Raw genomic sequence first — 20359 nt, 5'->3', positions numbered from 1 at the left:
TATTTCCTCCACCCCCTACCACTTATTTCCTCCACCCCCTACCACTCACACTATCATCACACTACACATAGCCTATTTTCATTAAAAAAAAGTGCTCCCGCGTAGTCCGTAGGTCGCAGGTCGCAGCACGCCCCACCCCGTAGAGGGACGGGAAGACCCCGATGATGAAGCATGACACTATGGGAATCATAGTGTGTGAGGGGTATTTTAAAAACACATAGTGCTTGCCCTTGACAAACACAAGGACTAGCCAATACTCACTGTATTAGTCTCACCAAACCTACTAAAAATAAAAATAACATTTGATAGAATCTCTTGGTTTGAAAGTACCTTTTTAAACATTAACAGTTCATCCACTTAATAACCCCTTGTCACTCTCTGTTCTTGAATGGAGTATGAAAGCGCCACACAACAAGGACATTCTAATCTTATGCAGGGTTCCTATTCTCTGTGTAAAAACACTGAATGAACTCTTATTTTCAAAACAGATATGAAATATCACAGTAACAGACACACTATAATTGGAGATCTAAAATTAAAGTAAATAAAAACTGCTGTACAACCAGTGCTGCAATTGATGTTAACAACTAAAGCAGAACTGCAATTAATTAAACCCAGACAAATGCATGAAGCATGAAGGCTGCAAACAGAATTCGACAAACACACATGAACTACTAAAATAAAGTGGGTGTTGTGCAAGCTTAAATTTCCTTCTTTATTTAGTTGGTTCATTCTTTTCTATCTAGGCAAGGAGGGTTGACTTTTTATGAACATTAATCAGCAATTCCCGTAATACGGAATATTGTGAATGTTATTATGCAGTCACTGGCATTTACCTAAACATGTAAGATGTAATGGGACTTGAGCTAAACACAGTTAATGACTGTTTGCAAAGCTTGTTTAGTTTGACTGAAATGCACAGCATAGAACTCAGATACAATCAATCTTCCCAACTAAGCGTAACATACAATGTAAAATGGCCACCCAATGCTTATGGAATAATGGGATATCCAGCAGCAAAGACACATGCACCTGTATACATTGATGGTCCTTTATTTGAAAGGGTGTAGTACTGGCCCTGAGTAAGTAGAATAAATCAACAATAACATGGGATCCACAGAGCGCAGTTGGGTATGCGGATGCATAGAATCCGTCCAGCAACTGCTCTGATGACATTCTTTGTAAGTAAAAGGTCAGCGCTGACGTAACTTTTAAAAAGGCATTGGTCCTCGGGTCTCCCTGTATATTAAGGCACACAAAGTGATGCTGTGTGTTTATTACGCAGCCAACCCTTTCGGTAAATACAGACCTAAAATCCAATCAAGGGTCGATACTGTAGTTCCCTTTCAAGCTGTTCAGCGGTCAGAGTTCCTTGGATGGACTCACAGCCTGGATTAAAGACGGAGTATGCACTCTTCTCCCCGGCTTTCTTCTCTCCAGGCCCACGCATTCCTTCATATATCCAATAAAACATGGATAGAACAAAGTAGACCAGGCCAAACTCAAGTTCCACAAACAGGCCCAGGAGAACCAACCAGAGGAGAAACTTTAGAAGAAGAGCCTTTGTCAGCAGAGACTTGGACTGCTGAGGGCATGAACCATCTTCGAAAGAACTGCCCGGAAGTAAAGGTGCTATCTAAAACACAAGAAAAGCGAATTAGCAAAGAGATAACAGGTATTCAGAAAAACACTTCTTGAAAGACACTGAAAGGAAAGAACAGAAATGCTGTGAAATGTGCAGATATATTCCGGGTATTGTACCTGTGTATACTTTATATATGATCTTAGAAGTGGGAATAAACAAAGAGAAACAGGGTACACCAAAAACAAACAGACCCACATATATTTAAGTGGAATAACACATTTGCTTACCTTGGCTTGAATCTTAAATTAATTAATTTAAAAAAAATTAAGGGCAAAAGTTTTTAAAGGGAACATGAGCTGAAGGCACAACACATTATCATATTGCCATGTTTTTTAACAGGCTCACCGTTGTGTATTTTAGCGACAGCAAAGACGCTTGACAGTAAAAACAAAAAGGAGCAAACACCAGGGAGCATTAACTTCTCAGTAACACTAATGTTGAAAAAGTGAATAGGAGTATGGGGAAACCCGAATGAGGGGGGGGGTCATTTGAAGGTGTGAGCAGGCAACTACTCAGCTTACTAAGGTAAGCCATGCACATTCATAAATCACCAATATACCTGGAGTACTTCTTGAAAACGTTAGAATGGAGGGGCTGAAAAGATGGACGACACATAGTGAACATCTCGCCCCCTACAGCAGACACTTCCTGAAGGACTGAGGCTGAGAGGGACATACTGTGCACAAGTGTAAATCTCAACCACAGAGCTCAAGTATGCATAACTGAAAGATCAATTCAAACAGTGCTGCAAGGACAGAAAATATACGTTTTCTCAAAATACTTGGCCAGCTATTGCCTACTTAGCATCCCACGGTCTGAGGCACTATTGCGCTAGTCAAGACTCTCTGTATGCTTGACTTCCAAATGGTTCTCTACATGAGCAGGCAACGGGGTGACTCGGGTTGGGGTGCAGGTACAGCATGGCAGAGTAACCTCACACAATATACTACAATGTCCACTCAGTGTTATTTCCTTTCAGAAAGAATATGACTTTATTTAATAACCAGGAAGTAAGGGGGAAAAAAAAGAAAACACAGCGAAGAGATATGATTCCCAAGTGTTTCGGTGTCAATCAACAGGAAATGTAATTACTAATGTACTAATGCATTGACATCACTTCAAGTAGTGTTACCCTACTTTATGGGCCGAATTCACGTATTATCTGCTTCATTGGGCACACCCCCATTAGTCAGTACTGTTATACACAGTTCCAAACAGTGGACTGGTGTTCAGGCAGATTGTAAATTAACACACTCACAAACAACATATTCACAAAGATACAGGGTTTTAACTCACAGGGAATACTTGCGCTCCTTTATGTTTCAGACTGCCTGTACGGCTGAATAGTTATAAGTGGTGGTGCCACAGGAAAGGGGAAACCCTCTTAACCCCTTAAGAGGTATTGTTACACAACACCTAAAAATTTGAAAACAATTTCCTATGCACACACAATATCAATTCAAACACAAAGTAATGTAATCGTTAGTCCGGTCAGTATAATCCTAGAAAATATTTTCCACTTCTTCTTGTGTGAGCAATTTTTTATTTATTGCTCAAGCAATGTCACGCCAGCCGACACGTGTTTCGTCAGAGTGCAGATTGCTCTGACTCTTCAGGGCTTTCTTCTAAGGATGGCGTGTGTTGTAATTCCACTTGACCGGTGATAATTCCAACCCGGTAAGGGTGTCTTGTGTGGTGTGGTTTCTTTAAATATAGATCTTCACTCGCGTCTTTATAAAATAATTGTCATGTAGATCGAGTACTCGATCTAAACCATTGCAGTGAGACGCCGGACTCGCGGCCGGGCGGAATAGGAGGTCCAGGGATATTCGGACTGTGTATGGTGTAAACCCGAAGAACCACCATATTACGAGATATATCTTGCTGAGACTGTGTTTTCAAAATAGAATTAATGAATATAACACAAGGATTGTTCCTGTTCCGCTCTTGCATATAAATACGGCGCATAGAACATGACAATTATTTTATAAAGACGCGAGTGAAGATCTATATTTAAAGAAACCACACAAGACACCCTTACCGGGTTGGAATTATCACCGGTCAAGTGGAATTACAACACACGCCATCATTAGAAGAAAGCCCTGAAGAGTCAGAGCAATCTGCACTCTGACGAAACACGTGTCGGCTGGCGTGACATTGCTTGAGCAATAAAGAAAAAATTGCTCACACAAGAAGAAGTGGAGAATAATTTCTAGGATTATACTGACCGGACTTACTTTGTGTTTGAATTGATATTGTGTGTGCATAGGAAATTGTTTTCACACTCACAAACAACGGCAGACCTTGGATTGGATCTTATTCTTGAATAAGGTTCACCTCAATTCTGGGGATAAGGGATCGCCAGAGCTCCAGTTCCTTCCCAATCTTGCTGACAGCGCATGGCTGAGGAGTCACCAGGCGCTGCAGGTAGACAGGATAGAAGCCAATTCTCCAATACATGCCACCCGTGCAGCGCGTGTAGTGCCAACAGCCATGCACCGAGCTACAATGTGCAGTGTGCATTTGAATAAAGTAAATTGGTATGCCTCGTGATGCACTGCAGGACACTTTTCCAGCACGATGCATGAACGGAAGGAATGCAAGTGAGGAAGAAGCATGCAGTGCGTTGGATCACTTCTCTGCGCTAGGACCTGCATCTTCATAGACCACTGCGATGTATCTCAGTTGTCTAGCAGCTGGGCTACTAGACACAAAAAGATAAAAGAGGTTTGATTATCAGGGAGTCCCTCTCCGCCTTCCTGTATCTGCTGTCCCACAGTTCCCACTAACACACTAGAAGCAGGATCATATATTGTCAAGTTTCTAAAAGAAGTCCCGACTCTAGTGAAGGAAATGAGGCGCTTAGGAGTATCATAGCTATTCCATTGCTATGATGCTTCTTAGAGGAAGGCAACACACCAATGTTGAACGCCTCTTTAGAGAAGGATACAAAGTGGGCCACAGGACGAATGGTCTCATTTCCAAATCTGCCCCCGATCTGTGCCCCGCTTTCTCTACTGTGCCCGTGATTCTTTACCCTTACCCCCGCGCCATCCACCGCTCCCGTTCCTGCCACTGCAGCCCCGCCCCCCTGACCGCCCAATCGCTGCCCCTTTCTCCCGACTCCTGCCTCCCAGCTGCTCCTCCCTACCTCCCTCCTCCCCATATATGGCGGTCGCTGTGCGGCCGCGCGCAGCTGGCGCGGCTTAGGCAAGCCCGTCTGCGCCCGTCGGCATCCAGCGCCAGACTCCACCGCAAACGCCATGACACCGACTCCGCTACGATGCCAGCACCCTCCACGCACTCAACTCTGGACGAGAACACACCTGCTACCAGGCCACCCCGAAGCGCACCAAGAACCCTTCACCTGACGGAACTGCAGCTTCACCAGCATCCGCCCTGCCAAACCTCCGCCCAGGAAAGAGCCCAACTACCTCAGATGCATCCTCCTCAACACCTGCTCCGCCCGCAAACACGCCGTTGAACTCTGGGACCTCCTCGACTCAACATCCCCAGACGTCGCCTTCCTGACGGAGACCTGGCTGAACCCCTCCTCAACACTCGACATCGCCATAGCCATCCCGGAAGGCTAGGAGGAGAAACTGCCATCGTCCACAAGAACACACTCAGAGTCTCGACCACGAATCCCTCAGCATCGCCGAGCGCCCGCATTTCCAAATCCACACCGACCCCAACACCACCTTCAGAGGAACCCTCATCTACAGACCCCTCGGTCCCCGTCCACAGTTCAGTGACTCAATCGCCGACTTCCTCCGCACACACGCCCTCGCCACCACGGACTACATCCTCCTCGAGAATCTGAACTTCCATCTCGAGAACAACGACGACACCAACTCCACCACCCTGATCAACAACCTCGCCAACCTCGTGACAACACCCACCCACGCTGTCGGCCACACGCTTGACCCCATCTTCTCCGCAAGCCCTCACGTCTCCTTCAGCCACACCACCGAACCATACTGGACCGACCATCACTGCATCCATTCACCTTCAGGAAGCCCACCACGCACCACCATACCCAACAGATGCCTCGTCGCAACTCGGGCAAAGTCACCGAAGACCAGCTAACCACCACCCTCGCCCAGAGGCCACCCGCCGACCCCACCGACACCGCCGCCCGCAACCTAAGAAAGTGGATCGACGACTGCGCCAACACCCATGCCCCGCTCAAGAAACTCTCCAACACCCACACCAGCAAGAAAGCCACATGGTTAACCGAAGGCCTCCAAATGAACATGCCGAAAACTGGAGATGAACTGGCTCCGCAAACGAACACCAGATAGCTACGCAGCCCACAAGAACGCCACTCGCAGACACCATCACCTCATCGGGGCCGCCAAGAGGGCCTCCTTCAAAGACTACCTAGACAACTACGCACACAACAGCTAAGAGCTCTTCAACATCGTGAAGGAATGCTTCAACACCAACGACATCCCACCTTCGCAAGACCCATGCGACTCGCTGGCCACCTTCTTCGACTGCAAGATCGCCAACATCCACAACAGCTTCAACGTTACGACCGCCCGACTACCACTAAGACATCCGCCACCACGACCACCACCGCACCAACCGCCTGCTCTCCTGGACCTGCATTAACGACGAGGACACCAGCAAGATCATGAACACCATCCACTCCAAATCACCGTTCGACCAATGCTCACACCACATCTTCAACAAAGCCAGCACAGCCCTCGCACCCCATCTCTGGAAAGTAATCAACATCTCCTTTGAGACAGCAACATTCCTGAAAAGCTGGAAACACGCAGAGATCAACGACTTACTCAAGAAGCCCAAGGCGGACCCCAAGGACCTAAAGAACTTCCGGCCCATTTCCCTGCTCCCGTTCCCGGCGAAGATCATCGAGAAAACCGTCAACAAACAACTGACCCGCTACCTCGAGGAGAACAGCATCCTGGACCCGTCCCAGTCTGGGTTCCGCAGCAACCATAGCACAGAAACCGCCCTCATCGCCGCCACTGACGACATCAGGACCCAGCTAGACAACGGAGAAGCAGTGGCCCTCATCCTCCTGGCCCTGTCAGCCGCCTTCGATGCAGTCTGCCACCGCACACTACGAACACACCTACGCAACGCCGGGATCCAAGAGAAGGCTCTGGACTGGACCATCTCCTTTCTCTCCGGCAGAGCACAGAGCGCCCACCCACCCCTTTCGCTCTGATGCCACCGAGATAATCTGCGGCGTACCCCAGAGCTCATCACTCAGCCCAACGCTGTTCCAAGACCTACAGGGCACCCCTCGCCCACATCGCCCGACACCACGACCTTAACATTATCTCCTACCCCGACGACACCCAGCTTATCCTCTCCTGCACCAAAGACCCTCACATCGCCAAAACCAACCTCCATGAAGGAATGAAGGCCGTCGCCGAATGGATGAGGATCAGCCGACCGAAACTGAACTCAGACAAGACGGAGGTCCTCATCCTAGGCTCTACCCCTTCAGCTTGGGACGACTCCTGGTGGCCGACAACACTAGGAACAGCCCCGACACCCATCGACCACGCACGCAACCTATGGGGTCATCCTTGACTCCACCCTTTCCATGACTAAGCAGGTCATCGCCGTCTCCTCATCCTGCTTCAACATCCTCCGAATGCTCCGCAGGATCTTCAAGTGGATCCCCACCGAAACAAGAAGAACAGTCACCCAGGCCCTCGTCAGCAGCAGGCTGGACTACGGAAACGCCCTCTACGCAGGAACGATGACCAAGCTCCTGAGATGGCACCAACGCATCCAGAACGCCTCTACACGATTGATCCTCGACATCCCTCGCAGCAGCCACATCACACCCCACTTGAGAGACCTGCACTGGCTCCCAATCAACAAGAGGATAACCTTCAAGCTCCTCATCCACGCACACAAAGCTCTCCACAACACCGGCCCAGCATACGACTCCGCTTCTACACCCCCACCCGCCAGCTCCGCTCCGCCAGCCTCGCCACAGTCGCCCACATTCGAAGAACGACCGCCGGCGACAGATCCTTCCCCCACCTCGCCGCCAAGACCTGGAACACCCTCCCCACCAACCTACAGCAGACCCAAGACCTACTGGCCTTCTGAAGACTTCTCAAGACCTGGCCCTTCAATCAGTAGCAGCACCCCCACCCCCCCCCAGCACCTTGAGACCCTCACAGGTATGTAGTGCGCTTTACAAATGTCCTGATTGAGTGATTGAAAATAAATTCAAGACCACCAGTAATAGCTATGTGGTGATGACGTTGCTGCGTTGCTGGCATCGGAATGGTCACCAAGGAAGAACAATTGAAAAGATTCTGTCTCACCGATCAGACTCTCACAGGCAAAAAAAATTTACTTTTCGACATATAGTGCTCACTTTTTACCACAACCAACCCTACTTTGGAACCATCCTACCGGCCCACCCCATCTGCACAGTCCTTTATAAGTGGGGGCCTCAACTTTCCCAGGTGAGTGGTACATTCCTCATTGTATTGTAGTAATTCACTTTTCTTTATATTTTTGTCTTTTATTTATTCAATGTTTCTGGATGGTATTATCACTGTGTGTGCTGTGACGGACATTCAGTGTCATCATGTGTATGCTGTTTCTTTGCAAACATAATGTAAATATTTTTACACCCAACAGATTAATCTAATTTTCTAGTAAGGCCTTGGAAAGTAGCCGTAGAAAATGCCCCAGGGAATCACGAGGGCAGCAGGGTATATTTGCACCACCTGCATTTATCACTAAAACTAGCAGCCCGTCCCGACGTTGTCCGGGTATGAATTGCTGCCGGCCAGTAGTATATTGTTTTGTAGGATTTCGTTTTGATAGCATTTCTTATCTGTGACAAGCCTGTGAAACGCTCCGATTCACAGTGCACTTCTGATGCGCGTTCAGTAGTGTGTGAACTCAAGTTTCCCTACTTTATTTTTCCTTGCAATATTATATAGAGTAAACTCGACAACATGGCATGAGCACAATTTACATTACAGAAGAACACATTCATTTGTGGTAGGCACGGGGAGAAAAAGCGATTTGCCTGGAATCACAGGATGTTGAGCTGATGCCGAAATTCGAACGTAGCTCCCCAGCTCTAAAGTTCGCAATTCTAGAACTTGTGGCGGGAGGTGTGTCTAAAAGTGTATGTCGGTGCTGGCCATCAATGAGAGAGACCTGTGCATTTTTCAAATGGGTGGTGAAAAATATGAGTATGTTGCTGGAGATGTGGGCCGCCGTGCCACCAATCTACTTACCGGGGGAGGCTAAACACCCATTATTCCGCAACTTTCTTTCCGCATACCATCACTCCGCATACTTTCTTTACGAAAGTACCATGACTCCGCAATGCCATTATAACGCATGGCATTACATTTTATATGCTTTTACCACGCATACATTTACAACGAAATTTGTTGTAAATGCATGAATGGTAAAAGCATGTTTTTTTAAAATGTTTGGATAAGGTAAGTATGGGTATAGGGGTACATGTTTTGGGGTACTGAGTTATATGTTTTGGGGTGTTTGGGTATTTTAAGGGTTCAGATATAGTTTTGGGTTATGGGGTACAGGGGTATTTTTAGGGTTCAGGGCTAGGTTTGGGTTTTGGGATATAGGGGTATTTTTAGGGTTCAGGGCTAGTTTTGGGGTACAGGGGTATTTTTAGTGTTCGGGGCTAGGTTTGGGTTTTGGGGTACAGGGGTATTTTTAGGGTTCAGGGCTAGGTTTGGGTTTTGGGGTACAGGGGTATTTTAGGGTTCAGGGGCAGGTTTGGGTTTTGGGGTACAGGGTTATTTTTAGGGTTCAGGGCTAGGTTTGGGTTTTGGGGTACAGGGGTATTTTTAGGGTTCAGGGCTAGGTTTGGGTTTTGGGGTTCAGGGCTAGGTTTGGGTTTTGGGGTACAGGGGTATTTTGAGGTTCAGGGGTAGGCTTGGGTTTTGGGGTACAGTGGTATTTTTAGGGTTCAGGGCTAGGTTTGGGTTTTGGGGTACAGGAGTATTTTTAGGGTTCAGGGGTAGATTTGGGTTTTGAGGTACAGGGTTATTTATAGGGTTCAGGGCTGGTTTTGGGTTACAGGGGTATTTTTAGAGTTTAGGGATAGGTTTGGGTTTTGGGGTACAGGGTATATTTATAGGGTTAAGATGGGTTAGTGTTTAAGGGTGTTGGGGTATTTTAAGGAGTAAGGGTGGGTTATGAATATGGGGTGCAGGGGTATTTAAAGGGAGCAGGGTGGGATTAGCACCAGATATGAGACATGGCATGAAGGGCGGAACGTACCACACGCCCCCAGTGTTTATCACGCCCATAGCACACGCCCACAGCACAACGCAGACACGCCCACAAGGGACTACTTTGCTGGCACGGTTCTTTTACCTTTTAAATGTATATGATGGGCGTCTGCATAGCCTATATCCTTCTGCTGCAACTGCCCTTTCCAATGCTGTATTGGGTATGTGATTGGAGCTGTGGTTCCTGAGATTACTCGCCTCAAAGGTTTGGGCTCTCTCTTTATTATATTAGTATGGATATGGATGTATAGCTGCAGAGAACACTATTTGGTCCTGCTTGGCTGCAGCTTTAAACCACAACAGTAACACGTGTTAAAAATAAGTATTCAGCCATGTACAAAAACTTACTCTTATACATTAGTGAAATCTGATCCAAGTGTGCCCTGCAAGTCCACAAGGCTGGGGCTTAATATATAAATGTGATTAACTGCAAAAACGTGCTAAAAGGTCAATGAAAGTATGTCCTCAATGCCAAAAGTGGAATATCACTTCGTAGGCAAAATTACAATAGTCTATGTCTATGACAAAGCCTAATTGTTAACAAAAGATAACACTTATAGTTTTGCCTTAGAAAACAGCAAAGGTTTGCTTAAAATGTCTATATCACATTTTATCACGTGACGAAGGTAGATTTTTTTGATATTTCGGTAATAAAAGTCCCTTTTTAAAAATACACATGTGTTGCATGAACACCAAACAGAATGAAATCAGATGGTATCTGGCTTTGGGTACTGGCTACCCGGGACCACTCAGGATCTGGAAGCCTGCACGTTGTGTATTCCTTTTCCACCTGTGCCAAGATAGTTGTTCTTGTGGTTGGTTAGTCTTTGAAGTAGCTACAATGCACTTGCCAGAGCACACCTGCTCCTCCCACCCTTCCTGTTGTGACCTACATATGTAAAGACATGAGCATGTTCATTGGCCATAGACTACATATTTCCTGGACCAGATCGAACTGACTCTTCAGAGACGACAGCGTGTTTTGGCCCCAGCAAGCAAACACTGTGATTGGCCTTGCTACCTCTACCGGGTACTACAATTTCTTGTCATGCTTATCATGTTTTAGCGACAAGAAAATGAAAGTTCCTGTAAGGTCAGGCAGGGTAAAAATCATCTCTACACTAAATAAAGATTTTCAGGTGCACCTCAATCCAGATCGTTAAAGCTCGTAGAGGCTACATTGCAACACTTTCCAGAGTAGGCAATCCTAGATTGAGTCACAAGATCCATGGGGGTCGTTTCTCAAATGGACATCATTGTTATGCCGCTCGCAGCTGTGTTAAGAGACCGTGACTCTGCTACTGACCCTTCCCGTCCGCCTGCTGAAGCGTGTGGAGAGGCGATATTTTCTTTCGTTAAGGAGAGTGAAAGGCTGCTGCAACAGGGGCTGGGACTGCGAGACCCAGGGTTCCGCGCAGGATCAACGTAGCGCACCTGGAGTCTCTTCCCGCCCCTGCTCCTCCCCGATTGCCTGGCCTGCCCTTCAAAACAGCTCGCGGCCCCCGCTTCGCGGGATCCGCTCGCAGCTGTGTTAAGAGACCGTGACTCTGCTACTGACCCTTCCCGTCCGCCTGCTGAAGCGTGTGGAGAGGCGATATTTTCTTTCGTTAAGGAGAGTGAAAGGCTGCTGCAACAGGGGCTGGGACTGCGAGACCCAGGGTTCCGCGCAGGATCAACGTAGCGCACCTGGAGTCTCTTCCCGCCCCCTGCCCCTCCTACAAAAACGTACTATTGACGCACATCGGGACGCGTGTGCGGGACGCCGGACGAAGCCCGGACTAAGGGCGGACAGTCTTAGACAGTCCGAGACAGGCTGAGACTGGACTGGGCACGCCACTCTGTCCCTGCTGACCCTGTTTTGCATGGTTGCAGTAAGACTACTTACCCCTGATTATAATTTACACCCTGGATATACTTGCATTGTATTTTGTGTGCCCTCTTATATCTTCCGATTGATAAAGAGTGGGTATTAATATTAGTATAAACAAGAATGCCAAAAAAGAACCCAGTGGCGGGGGGTAACACTATAGACAATTATATGGTACATGTAGTGTCAAAGATTAATAACGAAAGGAGACAATCCTTAGGCCTTAGTCAATCCCCTAATCTATCCCCTTTAAGTCCATCACCAGACTCACCGTGGATAAATATACCTTCTCAAGTTGAGGGAAGTGTAATCTTAGATTCTGATACACATGATAATGGTACCTCAAACCAGAGTGTTCACATAACACAAGAACAAGACACAGCTCTGGTTAATGCCTCTGATTCCCAGATAGTTGATATTGAACAAGATCTAACTGTGCAGGAGAGTGAACAGAGAAATAATGATGTTGTCCCCCCTGCTCAAGTCCCTGCTACTCGTGCTATCAGAAAGTGTAGAAAACCACAACTACATCGTGGTGGAGCTCACTCTGGGAGGAAGAGGGCTGCGTCACCTGTGAGAAGCAAGGAAAAAAGTAGGGGGAAAGGAGAAGATGCTGAGAAGTTAAATGTGGATGAAGAGCTACTATCTAGGATAGCAGAATTAATTGATATCAAATGTAAAGCTTTAATTAAACCAGTAGTGACTAAACTGGACAAGCTATCTGCAGATGTAAAGAAATTAGGCGCAGACCAGAAAAAGATAGTAGAAGAGGTGTTAAACATATCAGTAACACTCACAAATTTGGCTCCACCCTTAAAAGAGGCCTTTGGACTTGGAATAGAGGGAGGCACAAATTCCAATACTACACAAGCAAATTTATTGGAACAGACCCCAAATATTGTGTCTAATCATTTATTGCCAAGAGAGGTTCAGCCCCTAAACCCTCCTGTAATGCCCGTACCAAGTGTAGAAGAAGATACACTACACTTTATAGAAGATGCGGCACCATTAGTGCTGGTACTGGCAAATGCCCCCCCACTAGCAACAGATCAATCAGAATCCCCCACGGCGTTAACAAGTAAGGCCCTGCATTGGTTATCTGTCAACATGCAGTTGGCCCCATGGGGGAAACAACAGCTAGCTGGAGACATCAAGTCAGCCAGAAGGGTTTCGTGGATAGGGCAAAACCCCCAAAAATTTAAAGGTGACTGTATAATTATAAATTTTGTAAACTCTGCTGTCTTACCAAACATTCTACCAAATATCCTGCCGCCGCAGCGCAGGAGAGGTACCATCATTCCTCTCACCCTAGAATTTTTCGGTAAAAAACAACGGAGTATGACATACCCTAAGCAAAGTCATACCCATACTAGGCCAATATGGCCAGAAACAACTAATGGCTGGGGTTTTGGTGCACCAACTAATAACTGGGGTTACAGTTTGGACAGATGGGAACGCCCAATACGGACACACAACCAAGATCATCAATACCCTAGCCACTTCAATAATCGATTCAACATCCCCATTTCCAATAGGTATGATGTCTTTTCTGATGAGGGTGGGCTGGAAGGGGTGGAATGACTACCTGACACACTTTCTAACCCTGCCCACAATGATCGCCTGCCAGAAGACGTAGGTTTAGGAAATGACACCCAAGTCCTAGAATTGCAAGATAGTAATGTCGTGATGTTGGGAGTTGCGAATCAGTTAATTGATATAACTAGATCACAAAATGACATAAACTCAGTCCTCTCCCCAGTTCATACTACGGCCTATTCTGGGATAGAACGGGTATGTTGCAGTACAGGTCTAATACCCACTAGTTCAGATGTATGTGTGAAAGTTGACACAACACAATGTGAACTTCAAAAATGCAAGGAGAGGCTATTATCGTGGAACATAGCTGGACTCCATGACAAATTGAGTGATAAAGGATGGTTGTCTTTTGTCAAAGAATACCCGATAATATGTCTCCAAGAAACTTGGGTAGTGGGAAAAAATGTACATATCGAAGGCTACCAGAGTTTTATAATCCCTGCAGTCCCATCAGCTAGTGGAAGAGCAAAAGGGGGTTTGGCAATCTTTGTTAACTTGACACTTGTATGCCATAAAGTCGAACACCATTCTGGTAACAGTAATATTCAGGTTTTAGAGCTTAAGAGGGGTAAAACAAATCTTGTATTGATCAACTTTTACAACGCAGTGAATCAGTCTGGAGATTGTAACATTGAGTCATTGCGTGAATTCCTAAGGGCAAATGTTGGTTCTTTGCCTCGCCACAAGATAATAGTGGGTGATTTTAACACACATTTATGTGGGAACCCTAGTTTGAGAACTGTTGGTCAAATGGGTTGAAATAGTATGGAAGGAATTCATTTTGATCACTCGCGGAGGGGAACAGGACTAAATGACCTATTGAGTGAAAATAATTTCTTTATAGCAATGTCGATAGTATCGGAGCAAACTGTCTTCCCAACCCCCACATTTAAAGGTCATGCAACAGGGACATACATAGATCATATTTTACTATCGGCAGACTTTGTAAATATTGTTGAGGATTTCTCGATTCAATTGAGCATTTATAGCGACCATAACCCCTTATGCATTAAAATGGGTGAGAATACATTTGAAAAACGCAATCCTCGTGAAGATCGAGGCCTTATAAAATGTATCAATGGTAAGCGACGCTTAAAATGGTCAATGGTGGATTGTGAACAGTTTTATTCCTCTATTAATAACGTGTGTAATCATGAACTGTCAGTATGTACATCTCCTGTATCAGCGCCACTTCAAATTTTAGCATCTTTTAAGGAGATTGCCAAAAAGGTGGAGTCAATTTTAACGGTACCTACCAAAGGGAAAGTCAATCCAAATAGTAATCCAAAATGGTTTGACAGTGATTGTTCGAAGGCCAGTCGTGAGCTTAAGAAAGCCCTAAAAATAAAACCTAGAGACCTAATGCTCATCAGGGCCTTGCGGGCTGGGTATAAGAAGTCACTTGCCAATCGCAAGCGAGCAGTAAAAAAAAGTCTATGGGAGTCTTTGTTAGACCCTGAGACACTGAAAAACAGCTCGAAGTTCTGGGAGATTATTAATAAGCCTATATTTGACCATTCTAGTATTTCCAATGTGGGCACTAACATCCCAGAGGAAGAATGGATTAACCACTTCAGCTCTATTTTTAAAAGTAATGAGTCGCAGGCAGAATGCAGCTTAAATGAAAGTAGAGAAAATGTATTGCTCTTCTCAATTGATGAGGTAATAAAGGGAATTGAAGGGCTATCAAACAACAAGGCCCCAGGACCTGATGGTCTTCCTCCTGACCTTTTTAAATCTCGTATAGTACTTTGGGCACCGGTCCTTACAGCAGTACTTAATGCGGCTGTGTCATGTGGATGCCCAAAATCATGGGGGGGTATCTACTATTGTGCCCGTATTTAAGAAAGGAGACCGTAACAGCCCTCTCTGCTATAGACCAATATCATTAATAAACTCCGTGGTCAAAGTTGTGGGAGGAGTAATTTGGAATAGATTGGTCAGATGGTCAGAGGAAAACAAAATAATATCCCCAATCCAATATGGATTTCGGCCTGGACATTCCACGATCTCTCAATGTTTAAATTTATACCTCATTATTGTGAAGTACACTAAGGCCCGACAAGGAACGATCCACATGGCGTTCATGGATCTTTCCTCGGCTTTCGATTGTGTGAGTCGGGGGAAGCTCTGGGGCGCCATGGCAAAAATGGGTGTGGACCAGAACTTAGTTAATTTGCTAAAAGATATGCATTCTGACACCAAAGCGAATGTTAGATACACACAAGATCTAAATGTGACTAAAGACTTTGGAGTGTATCGGGGTGTTCGACAAGGATGCATTCTGGCCCCGTTCCTTTTTAACCTCTACATAAATGATTTGGAAGAGCACCTTTTAAGTACTAACACAGACTACCCGTACATTGGCCGAAAGGGACTGTCGGTTCTGCTATATGCGGATGACGGAGTCCTTTTATCTAGGACCGCCAATGGACTTCAAATTTTATTAGACTCCTTCTATTCTTTCATGGAATCAAGAGATTTAAGTATTAATAATTCTAAATCCTACATAATGAAGGTTGGCCAAGGAAATAAAAAACCAAATTGCTTAAATGTAAATGGAGTACAAATCCCTGTAACAAACACATTCTCTTACCTTGGGGTCCTTTTTGATAGTCAATTAAATTGGGGACCCGTGATTCAAAAAAAGAAGGGAGAGGTCATCAGGGCAAATGCGGCCATACTGGACTTTTCCAGGAAAATGGGAAATAGTCCAGTCGCTGCACTACTCCAACTTTACCAGGCCAAAAGTGTTACTACAGCATGCTACGGTAGCGAAATATGGGGATATGCTCCTCTGGAAGCCCTAGAGATAGTTGAAAATAACTTTCTAAAACAATTACTAAGGGTTCCCAGGGGCACGGCAAATTTATCTGTGCATGAGGAATTGGGGGTTCCCTTCGTATGTGACAAAATTGCAGTGAATCCCTTATTATGCTGGATGAATTGCTGGCTAAATGACAACATGCCACTCACCCAGCTTATTTTAAGAGGAGCACTTATATGGGATAACAGGATGAAGGTTCCCTGGTTAAAGTACTTGTATAAGAGCTTTACTGATTTAGGTCGTCCTGAACTTTTCTTATTCCCTGATTCCATTACTAAAATGGATGTTATTACGGTCAAGAAGGCTTTTATTGATTCTAGATATCAGGATAGGGAGTCATGTGAACTAAAAAAAGATAGTGTACGAAATCATGTACTAATTTAAAGTACATTGCTCATGGAACCGTACCTAACATGGCAAATATCTAGTTATGGCCGTTTTTTATTGACAAGGTTCAGGTTCAACCTGTTTCATTTACTGTTGGCTGTTCCTAGGGGATCTCATCGTGGGCAAGTGTTGCCGGCTTGCGGCTGCGACGATAAGTCTCCGCAAGACCTGGCACACTTTTTGTTCTTTTGTCCCTTTTATGTTATACCGAGGAAGCTATATTTAAAACCCTGCTTGAAAAAACTGAATTTCCTACAATTTCGTCCTGCACTACATTTCCTTCAGCTGCTAAGAAGTGAACACACCTTGTATATATGTAGTTTTTTAAAACTGGCAATGAAATTCAGAAACAGTATGGAAGGATAAAAATATTGATACATGAATTGTTATTTTCTCCTCCTTCTAAGGTCTCTTTTAAACATTTTGAATGTCTAATGTAGATCTGTCTTTTTTATGACTCTATTTTTACTTGATTTATTCTTTTAATGTATAACTGTGTTAATAAATGTATAATGTAAATGCTTTTATGGTTGTTAACAAGAACAACCGAATAAAGTTTCTTGACTTGACTTGACTTATGCAGCTTGTAATGCAGGCCTCTGTCGGTTTCTCAGTTGCACCTGCTTGGATTCCTCTTGGTAGTGTCAACTTTAAACAGTCAGGTTTATTTATTTATTTAACACTTATATGGCGCAACGAATCATCCCTAGGGGAATCTCTCGGCGCCTTGGCAAGACACTGGCAGGAACCACAACCAACCCACACCCCTAAAACAACCAGGTTTTTAGGCTTTTCTTGAAGTGTGCCAGATAGGTACAGCGGTGTATCTCTACCGGTAAACTGTTTCAGTGAAAGGGGGCATGATAGGAAAATGCACGCCCTCCCATTCTAGATATATTGATCTTACACGGAACTAAAAGGTTTTGATTGCTTGACCTCAAATGGCGACCGGGGACGTAAGGCCTCATCTTCGAGGTTCCATGGGTTGATGAACCTTTTTTATTTGCATCTTTTAACTCCAGCTCATCAAACAGGACCTGCCACTTTCAGCCCAGGTGCTGCTTATTCTAGTGCTTAGACAGCCCTAGCGCCTAGAGTGTGGTAGCTAAATCCACCAGATGCACTGCTGTCTTTTGGCCTCTCTCTTTACAAGAAATGCCTTTCCCCTGAAAGTTACATTGACAGCTTTCTAGTTACTAAGGTAGTCACAGAATGTCCATTCTGGAGCAAATGCTGCAGGGACATGGAACCATGCTAATCACTGCTTTGTTTGTAGAATGTTGTTCCTGTGTATGTTAAAGTATCTTTCTTTCATAAAGAAAATCAATAACTGGCAAACGTTTGTTAAAGGACATTAAAGTGTCTTACAACCTACATAACCACCTTGAGTAGCCTCGAACTGCTCTGCCAAGTTACCACAGAGTGAAGCACTAAAGAGCAGTCCCTCGTTGATTCAGGATTAACAGGGCAGATATGTACGGAGCTGGATAACTGCTAATCTACATCTTGCTCCTTAGCCACACCTATTGCCCAACAGTAAAAAAAAAAAAAAGACAGCAGTTAACCTGGGGGCTCCCAAAAGAAGCAGAAAATTAGCACTCTCCCCACAGGATAACATTGAGCTGCGTTTGGTAGGTGAATGCTGTATAGAGTTTGGGATCATATCTTGTACCAGAAGGTGCTGCCTGGGACCCAGTTGTGAATTATAGTACTGGCCATGGGTACTGTCCAGTAACCTACAATTGTCTCAGGGCTCAATGAAGAGAACTCAAAAGGTGGAACCTTTTAATAAAGTTCTGCAAGAAGATTTCTGCAGACTTCGCAGAACTAAAGTATCGTGTAGACCTAATAAAAGTTGTTATTTTTTGTTAACAACTTTTCTAGTTTGGGTCAGAACTTCTTACTATGCTCAGTAATTCTGTATCCAAACTATTTACGCGTGCTACTTGTTTTTCAGCAATTGGGTACAGTAAGCTGTAATACATGTTTTTCTTTTAACATAATTTACTTCAATACCTAGCCATCAATCATTAATACACTAAAAATGTAAGCACCAAAATCCTTATACAGCATCCAACAACATTTTTAATGGAACTTGCCCTAAGGAAGCACGTAATAGGGCGAAACACGTTGGATGCAATTTTACTTAACCTGTAGGAGTACAAGAATAAAAGGATATAAGAGACAAATGAATTGTCTGTTTTGCTTTAATTTCTGACTTTATGTTACGTCCTTGGACAATCTTTTTCATGTTGACTCTCTAATGTAAATAAATGGATCTAAAGTTTGGTACATCTGGTAGTTAACCTACCGAAGTGGGCAAAACGGTTTGTGTCCCCAGTGACTTCTACAAGTGGTGCAGTGACATGTTCCCTAGCTGCCAATATTTGTTCAGAATTATAATATCTAATAAATACCGGACACCTTGGAATTGAATGACAATTTCAGCCTACTCGTAATCAGGTCCCTAGAGAGTAATCTTGTTTGTATCTTTCAATCTCCTGTGCAGGGAGCACTGCAAACTCTGGGCTACAAGTGGGGATGGTGTCTTTCTTGCTCTAGAAGCGGATGATGGAGTATGCTATTCTTCTCTGTCGCAACTGGGGAGAGGCCTTACTTTCTTCTTGGCTAAGGTCCTGTGTGCATCCTCTAGCTAGTGTGAGCATCTTATGAGGGCGGTGGGTCTTAAGCATCGCTCGCAGTACAAGGTAATGTAACCCACTTGACTAGTGGCCGATCAAAAGCGAATGAAGGGCATCTGTTTCCACCTCCGAAACCTGTCGTCTCACCTGGCAGAGAATGTGCCTGGTTTCCTAGGGTGCTCCCTCCTGGCACAAGATAGGCTGGGGAAGAATGACAGCGCACAAGTCTGTCTTCACTAAGGAGGCAGGACAACTTATCACAGGTATGTGGGAAACTACAAGATTCGGACAAGCTGGCCCTCCTCTAGGAAGTTGAGCAGGAATTATTTTTAGTTCACAGTGAAAAGTTGAAGAAATTGAACGGGTACAACAGGGGTGGGGGAGGGGTTCTGCTCATTCTTCTGCCCTGAACACCCAATCTCTCCCCTCAATGTGCAGTTATGGGTAGCCCAGGTATGCCAGTCTGTGTTCTGGTGTGTGCAAAGTTCGCAGGTTTCCAGTCCAAGGTTGTGCTTTGCATTCTGGGAATTGTGGTCCAGGTCTTATAATGAAATAAACAGTGGGCAATGCTCGTGTCTGGACAAAGCACTGGGCCGGAGCCCCTCTGCCCTCCCGTGCGCAGGGGCATCAGGGCTGAATGCCTTGGCCCTGGGGTCTCTGGGCTGTGACCGTCTGCCGTCCTCACCTCTGGTCTAAGCGGTTCATTCCTCTCCTCCGGCTCTAGAGGAGGGCCTGGGCCACGGCTCTCCCCTCGAGGGACCCCCATCACGGAGCACGGCTCGGCAGCCCGATCTCCGCGGGGGTTAGCCCTTCGCTGTGCGGCTCTGAACTCTGCCAGACGCCGCTCCATCAGCTGCGCCAGCTCAGCACTGGCAGCCTGTCAACAGAGCAGCCAAGGCGAGCTTCCGCCTTACAACGCATGCTCTGTATAACTCTAGGCATTTCTACCCAATGCATCATGGCCGCCTGTCAACAGCACAGCAACAACCCGAGCTTCCGCCTACCGCAATATACGTCACAGAGGTCTGTACCTCTACCCGATCCGTCATGACTGCCTGGCAACAGCACAACAACCTGAGCTTCCGCCTAACAATGCAATATCCGTCA

General features: G+C 45.5%; 1 protein-coding gene across 1 annotated transcript; it reads right to left on the bottom strand.

Annotated features, from left to right (window-relative positions):
- Window positions 1–1037: 1037 nt before the first annotated feature.
- SAYSD1 (SAYSVFN motif domain containing 1) lies at window positions 1038–20139 on the bottom strand. The gene is made up of 2 exons (XM_086925122.1): window positions 19938–20139; window positions 1038–1636 (listed from the first exon to the last, which is right to left on the bottom strand). Exons 1-2 carry the CDS (start codon window positions 20100–20102, stop codon window positions 1310–1312), a joined length of 492 nt encoding a protein of 163 aa, XP_086781248.1. The 5' UTR covers window positions 20103–20139; the 3' UTR covers window positions 1038–1309.
- Window positions 20140–20359: the final 220 nt, after the last annotated feature.

The sequence above is a fragment of the Lissotriton vulgaris genome, chromosome 6, assembly GCF_964263255.1.
Source record: "Lissotriton vulgaris chromosome 6, aLisVul1.2, whole genome shotgun sequence".
Taxonomy (NCBI): domain Eukaryota; kingdom Metazoa; phylum Chordata; class Amphibia; order Caudata; family Salamandridae; genus Lissotriton; species Lissotriton vulgaris.
This window is presented reverse-complemented; position numbering and strand designations above follow the sequence as displayed.

Bases quoted from the DNA above. Each gene is read 5' to 3' on its own strand.
- SAYSD1 (XM_086925122.1), bottom strand. From the start codon at position 20,102: ATGGAGCGGCGTCTGGCAGAGTTCAGAGCCGCACAGCGAAGGGCTAAC. The intron at 1,637-19,937 runs GTGAGGACGGCA...CTTGTGTTTTAG, and splicing joins ATGAACCGCTTAGACCAGAG to ATAGCACCTTTACTTCCGGG.